The sequence below is a fragment of the Dreissena polymorpha genome, unplaced genomic scaffold (genome assembly GCF_020536995.1).
Source record: "Dreissena polymorpha isolate Duluth1 unplaced genomic scaffold, UMN_Dpol_1.0 chrUn130, whole genome shotgun sequence".
NCBI lineage: Eukaryota > Metazoa > Mollusca > Bivalvia > Myida > Dreissenidae > Dreissena > Dreissena polymorpha.
This window is the reverse complement of record NW_026273444.1, coordinates 24,109-31,732: the sequence shown is the minus strand read 5'-3', so window position 1 is coordinate 31,732 and position 7,624 is coordinate 24,109. Positions and strand designations below refer to the sequence as shown.

Below are 7,624 nucleotides of genomic sequence, written 5' to 3'. Positions count from 1 at the left end.
ACTTGGAACAGTGTTGCACACATTTAATTTGAGCAAACAACAATAATTCTTAGGTGCAATACTGTTCTAACTTGAGTAAGAACAGTGTTCCCCCAAATAAAAAAGCAAATAAACTATGTTTTTAGTGGGAAAACTGTTCTAACTTCAATAATGCTTAATATCTCTTTTACAATTTATCGTATGTTATAATTCAGATATATTTAATATAGTACTTCAAAATTATAATATTTTAAGAAAAAAACATATGGCATATCTAAAGAAGCAACATAATACCAAATTTTTTCTATTTCCTAAAAACTTTTGTGAAATTGAGTTCGAACAGTGTTTCGCTAAACAGACGATATAGTGAAAGGTAACGTCAAATAACACGTTTGACATACATTAATTACATGTACAATTCTCATCAACAAAAATAAAATCTAAAAACATCAATGGAAGAAATCTGTACAATTAAAATATCAATTGTTACTCTATGAAACAAAACATTTCTTAAAACAAAACAAATGCTGACAGAGAATAAAATGAAAATGTAAAACCTTCTCTCCTCATCTGCATCCCATTGTTCATTTTACTTTGCATAGCAATCACACAAACATATTGTAGAGCATCACAAATGACAACAAGTAAGTCACATATATACATATTCCTCATTTCCAAGATATAGACAAAGATCATACAAATACGCAGACTATATACAATTCAAATGAAAAATAATCATCACAGCGTTTCAGTTGATTCCTTGGAACAGTTGGTAGCTTGCTTTAAAAGAGTGTGACAACATAATATATCATCCAGGGTGAATTATACAATTAAGCATAACACCTAATTAAATATCCTTGATGCCATGATTTTTTATGATGAAAGTACTTTATAAACCTATTCATGATCTTACATTATTGAGGAACAAAATAACTCAACGAGGTGAATCATGAGATGAAACAGAACACTTAATTAAAGTTCGGTGTTGCCAAGCATTCATGTTGCAAGTACATTTTCTAAAATGTATGTACAGAATCTTGTGAAACAAAACTATTTTAATTTAATTACAAGAATGTTTGTGACACATGTTTGACCCACAATGATGGATGCTGTGTTCCTGTTGTAGGAGACTGACAGTGGGCGATCAAGTCCATCCCTCCTGGTAGCAAGAGTTGCCAGCTTCTTCTTGCCTTCACCATCAAGCTGTAGGATAGTGCTGGATGCCTCTCCACAGACCAGCACCTGTCCCAGGGCAGTCATATGTATACCTTCTGGGACTTTCAGGTCTGGGTCGGTAAAGGTGTGGAGAACTGTGCCATCTCTGTCCAGGGTGAGAACCTTGCTGTGGGAATAGTTGGTGACAAATATCTTGTCACCTGACGGACTCACTGCACACTTATTTACTGCAAAAGAGAGTAGAATCAATGTAGTAAATTCTTTACAGGATCATTATGTTAATTAAGACACGGTTACATCTTATTCACACCAGCTATTTATTTTAATTAATAGATTATGATATTTCTTACAATGAATGAATGATTATTTAATGAAACCCCATGACGTACACATCAATATCATTTTCTAAGTAAGTAAATGTAGTCACTGACATAGTCAGTGCTTGCTGACATAATTACTGTCATGGAATTATTTAAAATAATCTCTAAAACCAATACCAACTGCTAAACAGTAAAAAATAAGTCAAGACACCACTTAGCAAAGGATGGGCATTATTGTTGAGTAGGTTTCATTTACATAGGGTGAAAGTTTAATGTATATTATTTGAAAACATAACTATCTGCAATATGCAAAAGTAACTTAACAATTTAACATTTAAGCGAATATTGAAAAATCATTATAGAATATGAAAATTCCTTATAATTATTTATAAAAAAAAAAGTTATATCCACCATACTATTACCTGTCAACGGGTATGATTTATTCTCATACAGCTTAATAAGCAGGTCTCCACTCATTGAATACTTGTAAAGTGCAGTACCAGAAGTGAGATACAGGTATTGCAGATTGTGAGCAATACCATAACATGGATGTTTAAACCGTAACTTCCTGCCCTTAACCAGCCTCCCGTCATTCACAGAGACAAACTGAACCTCATTTTTCTGATCGACATCCACAGCAACAGCTACTTCACTTGAGGTGATACGACACATGTCAAATTGATAAGCATTTAAATCACAATGTCCCACAACCTGGTATTGATGATCAAGTAGCTGAACTCTTTTATTAGTATAATCTGCAACAAGGATCTGATCATTTGAGAGAACACAGATGGCTCTTATATCAAATCTATTCTTTACATCACTTGCTATGCTCACATCATACTCTGACTTTCCTTGCACAGCCAATACCTTGTTCGGGGCACCAGGCAGAGGCACAGCCTGAGTACATGTACATACCACAATCCTCCCCAGACCTGACAATTTAGACAAGTGCTGTTGAAAATCACTGTCAACATGGAATGTCAGTGAACTTTCTACCTGAACTAAGTTCTCTTTCAGATATGTTTCAGACTGATTAATTTTTTCCAGACATTTTTTACTTGCAATAAACGAGAGTTCTGCTTTACCCTTATCAACAATGTCATGTATTGTGTCTCTGAGTCGTGTCAGTTCATTTTGAAGCTTGCTGCAATTGTCCACATTAGTGTTGACCGAAGCTTTCAGAGTCGTCATCTTATCTTCTAGCTCTTTCAATGTTGTCTTCTCAATCTCGTCTAAAATTGTATTTATTTTCTGGCGTGTTTGACCTATTTCATGTAATTGTTTGTTGTACGAAACCTGCAAAGACTGCATATTGGTGTCCCAATAATTCTGAAGTTTTTTTAGTTCTACAAGAACAGTTTGAATCTTTCTTGATAGTTGCTGCAAGTCTGGCAAAGGTCCTTTCACTGACTCAGATATAAGCACTACTTTAGCACATTGTCTGAAATGAAACCATACATCAATATTTTTATGTGGTCTAAATGAGCATGAAATAAAAATATGTAAACACTTTATCAGATCTATCCTGTTTTCAAAATGCTCTTTTCAGGGATAATAGTGTTACCTATGGAATGTAATAATTTAGTTTCAATTTATAATTTCAATAAACACTTTGCCAAAATTGATCTAAATAATGATAGATTGAATGGTCTTTTTATGAAAACAAATGAACCTTGCTCTGTCAAAAAGGGGTTTAATGCATGTGCCTAAAGTGTTGTTCCAAATATTTTCGGTCTAAATTTGATTTTGGCTAAAAAGAGACTTTCTTGAAAAAAATAGCACAAAAGCGAAATGTGTAGTCCCTGATTCTCTGCACAGGCTAATCAGGGACGACACTTTATGCACAAGCATTAAACCCCTTTTTCACACAACATTGACCAATTATATTTGAAAGCATATACATGTCTTAATTACCTGTGATTGAGGAAAGCACAATTAGTGCAGCACAGCTGATTGTGGTCATTACAAAACATCTCTAGCCGTTTGTCTTCATGAAGGTCACATTTCTGAATGAAATCCTCCACTTCCTTGGACACTGGCCACTTACTTGTGTCTCCCCTTCCATATGTCACATGTTTTCCAAACAACTGACCATGCAAGTTAATACATTTTGCACAATAAAATTTTAGACAGTTATCGCAGTAAAACTCGGCCCACTGGTCAATTTTGTGCTCTTGACACGGTGAACAACAAAAGTCTGTAAATGAATCAGAGCCTTTACCCACAGTTGACTGAGAAAACAATGCCATCTTAATCCCTTATTATAAATATTCTTAAGAAATCTGTGCCCATTAAATTACACCCCTTCAACTGGTGGCTTAAATCATCTAATCTATTACTTTGGACGGTACTGTTGAATGATACACATTTGTGTTATCAGTACTTGAACTCATGTACCAGTACGCATTATCAAATCATATGAGTAGGACGTTATCATACAACAAAGCCTGTACGATCATTCAGAAACCTGCAGTCAAACTTCAAGCACTTTAAAGCATTTTAAGGTAAAAAAGTGAAATTCAAGCAATATTTGTAGAACAACTCTTGTTTTTTAAATGTATGCAAGGTATACAATAAACAATTATAATGTTCATAAAATATATATTTGAAAAGACATATGCTAAAATTATATCAGTTAACAGTTTAACTAGAGTAGAGACGTCTTAATTTTCCATTCACATAATTAAACTGATATTTACATTGAAACAGTTTTCAACAGAACCACTAGGTATATGATACGCCCAATACTGTTTTTCTTTTTCAACCTGACCACTTATATGAAAGCACGTTGGGTATCTCCTAACGTTGATGGGAGCAATCTTTTACAATAAATTTAGCTGAAAGCTAGCACAAAAAATACACTTTTTAACAGTGAGAATTTAACTTACAGGGGATATACTGATGCATGACCGATCCTGAAAATATAACACGGTCGAAAAAAAAAGTAAATGGATATTACAACTCTATGTGAACTGTATAACTCAATTAAAGGATCCACTTTTGATTTAAATATGCTTCTACATGTTGCTGCAATTACTACCACTGTGTTTGTCAAACATGCATCAAACTTGGCTAGACGAAGCATATATTGTTTACCAATAGCAAACATGAAACTTCAGTAAATCAAAGTACAATTGATGAACTAGGCTGTATTTTTCCTAATTTTCGTCTTTTGCAGACATCATGCTGTGGGTGGCACAATGTGTTCATTTTTAATCTTAAAGGATTTTTTTTCAAAGATATATAGAGTACAAAACTTCAAAGAAAACATAAATAATCATGAGACTCCTGTTGCTCATCAAAGAAGAGAATGTTTCTATTGTTTAGTAGGAAAAGTAATGCCTTTATTTTTCTGATCAACTGTGTTTTGTGCCGATTGTCTCCTGGAAGCTATGCTTTTCAACTAACCCAAACCATTTATGAAATAATCAAAGATATTATTGGAGCAAATGTTCTAACCACGTTTCAGGAAGATTGGAAAATAAATATGACGTCTAGATTGTAAACAAGAATTTACTAAAGCAATATAAGGAAAACTGCCCCGTCAACTGGTGGCCATGTTTTTCAACGGATCGAAACGATTTTGAACTTAGCTAAGATATCATGAGAACAAAATTTTCTGACACAGTTGCATGTTGATTCGACTAAAAATGTGACTTCGTGCATGTTATCAAGAAGTAATGAAAATTGCACTTTATGTGACTTATAGAGAGTTAACAAGCTATTCTTCAATTTGACTTAGTTTTTTACCTTAAATAACACAGTTTTGAACTCAGCCAAGATATCATTGGGACAAATCTTGTGATCAAGTTACATGAAAATCGGCAATAAATGTGTCCTCTAGAGTGTAAAGTAGATAATTGTTGATGATAGAAAACTCACAATGGACAAAAGGTGATCACATTGTGCTCAGGTGAGCTTAAACGCTAAATAAAGAACAAACCATCTTCTTGAACTCTAAGATTAACATGTTTGACTAAAGCGACGGATCGGTAGTTTTGTGCTTATCAATTTCGACCCCTAAACCCCTACTGAAAGTAGTGTCATAAACAAACTACAAAAGCCATGATCTGGGGAAAAAATGGGACTTAATGCATGTTTGTAAATGGTCATTCCTGATTAGCCTGTGTGGAAGACACTTTCTTCGTAAACAGGATTTTTGTTTAAAAAAATACTTTAAATAAAAAAAATCCATAAAGGCTGAGAGTGTCGTCCCTGATTCGCCTGTGCGGACTGCACATGCTACTCTACTCTGGAACAACACTTTATGCTCATGCATTTAGCCCTGTTTTCACACAGCGCGGCCCAAAAGTACTTGGACCTGGTTACCTTCTGCAGTTCCACGTCCACCACTTCAGATCCCTGGGTCATCTGCTCCAACCTGCGTTGTTGATCATGGTCAGTGACTGACCAGTACCACCTGAAACAACACAGAAGTTTAGTGACTGACCAGTACCACCTGAAACAACACAGAAGTTAAGCGACTGACCAGTACCACCTGAAACAGCACAGAAGTTTAGTGACTGACCAGTACCACCTGAAACAGCACACAAGTTTAGTGACTGACCAGTACCACCTGAAACAGCACATATGTTCAGGGGCTGACCTGTACCACCTGAAACAGCACAGAAGTTTAGTGACTGACCAGTACCACCTGAAACAGCGCATATGTTTAGGGACTGACCAGTACCACCTGAAACAGCACAGAAGTTTAGTGACTGACCAGTACCACCTGAAACAGCGCATATGTTTAGGGACTGACCAGTACCACCTGAAACAGCACAGAGGTTTAGTGCCTGACCAGTACCGACGGAATCAGCACAGATAGTGAGCCTAATACTACAGCCTGCGCTTGTTGATCAGGGTCAGCGAATGACCAGTACCCCCTGAAACAGTACAGATATTGAGCCTAATACTCCAACCTGTGCTTGTTGATCAGGGTCAGCGACTGACCAGTACCCCCTGAAACAGTACAAATATTGAGCCTAATACTCAAGCCTGCGCTTGTTGATCAGGGTCAGCTACTGACCAGTACCCCCTGAAACAGTACAGATATTGAGCGGTATACTCAAGCCTGCGCTTGTTGATCAGGGTCAGCGACTGACCAGTACCCCCTGAAACAGTACATATATTGAGCCTAATACTCAAGCCTGCTCTTGTTGATCAGGGTCAGCGACTGACAAGTACCCCCTGAAACAGTACAGATATTGAGCCTAATACTCAAGCCTGCTCTTGTTGATCAGGGTCAGCGACTGACCAGTACCCTCTAAAACCGTACAGATATTGAGCCTAATACTCCAACCTGTGCTTGTTGATCAGCGTCAACGACTGACCAGCACCACCTGAAACAGCACAGATGTTCAGCGACTGATCAGTACCCTCTGAAACAGCACAGATGTTGAGCCTAATACTCCAGCATGTGCTTGTTGATTAGCGTAGCGACTGACCAGTACCACCTGAAACAGCACAGATGTTTTGCCGAATATTACAGCAGTATCGATCATGTTTCTAGTGTACTCATTTGTCTGGTTGTTCTCGTCGGTCCATACGTTTAACACGTCCACTTAAAATCACTCTCATGAAGTGTTGGACAGTTAAAGTTTGTCAATATTTGAAGTTTCAATTCATTTTAGTTGTTATTAATGATAACTATGACACGCACTCTCATGATTTTCTGTTTATATTGTTACTCCAGACTAATGATATGACTATTAAGTGTGTTTTTTCTATCAAATGTGGGGCCTGTAGTGGAACCCATTGCCAATGGAAAAAAGTATACATTTTTCCTAAATAGGACATAACTATGCCAAATTGAAGGTTTCCGAAAAAAGAACTTAATTTGTCTCAACATTAAGTTATGTCCCATCCAGCTTTATAAATTGCAGCTTAGTAAATTAATAATGAAATCAATTTTATTCTAAATTTTTAAGTATATGTTAGTAAAAACAACACAATTGTTCCCAATCCAAAAGGACCCAGCCCCATTCCAAAATGGTGAAAAAAACACTGTTTTATTTAATCTCATTACATATAACTGTTTTGGTGTTTTGAGAGATTACGGAGCGACTGACACACATGCTTATAAGCCACCTTATATGCTTAAGCTTAATCCTATGACTATTTATAGTGCATGTTTCTGTTTTTCC

The 7,624-nt window shown here is 36.2% G+C and overlaps 1 protein-coding gene across 1 annotated transcript; it reads right to left on the bottom strand.

Moving 5' to 3' along the window:
- Positions 1-333: 333 nt before the first annotated feature.
- Positions 334-3,760, bottom strand: LOC127864119 (uncharacterized). Its single transcript, XM_052403814.1, has 3 exons — positions 3,393-3,760; positions 1,898-2,919; positions 334-1,382 (listed from the first exon to the last, which is right to left on the bottom strand). The coding sequence occupies exons 1-3, from the start codon at positions 3,725-3,727 to the stop codon at positions 1,030-1,032; spliced, it is 1,710 nt and encodes a 569-aa protein (XP_052259774.1). The 5' UTR covers positions 3,728-3,760; the 3' UTR covers positions 334-1,029.
- Positions 3,761-7,624: the final 3,864 nt, after the last annotated feature.

Coding starts and splice junctions, on each gene's coding strand:
- LOC127864119 (XM_052403814.1), bottom strand. CDS start 3,727: ATGGCATTGTTTTCTCAGTCAACTGTGGGTAAAGGCTCTGATTCATTT. Junction 2,920..3,392: donor TGTGCTTTCCTCAATCACAG/GTAATTAAGACA, acceptor GTTTCATTTCAG/ACAATGTGCTAAAGTAGTGC. Junction 1,383..1,897: donor TAAATCATACCCGTTGACAG/GTAATAGTATGG, acceptor TCTCTTTTGCAG/TAAATAAGTGTGCAGTGAGT.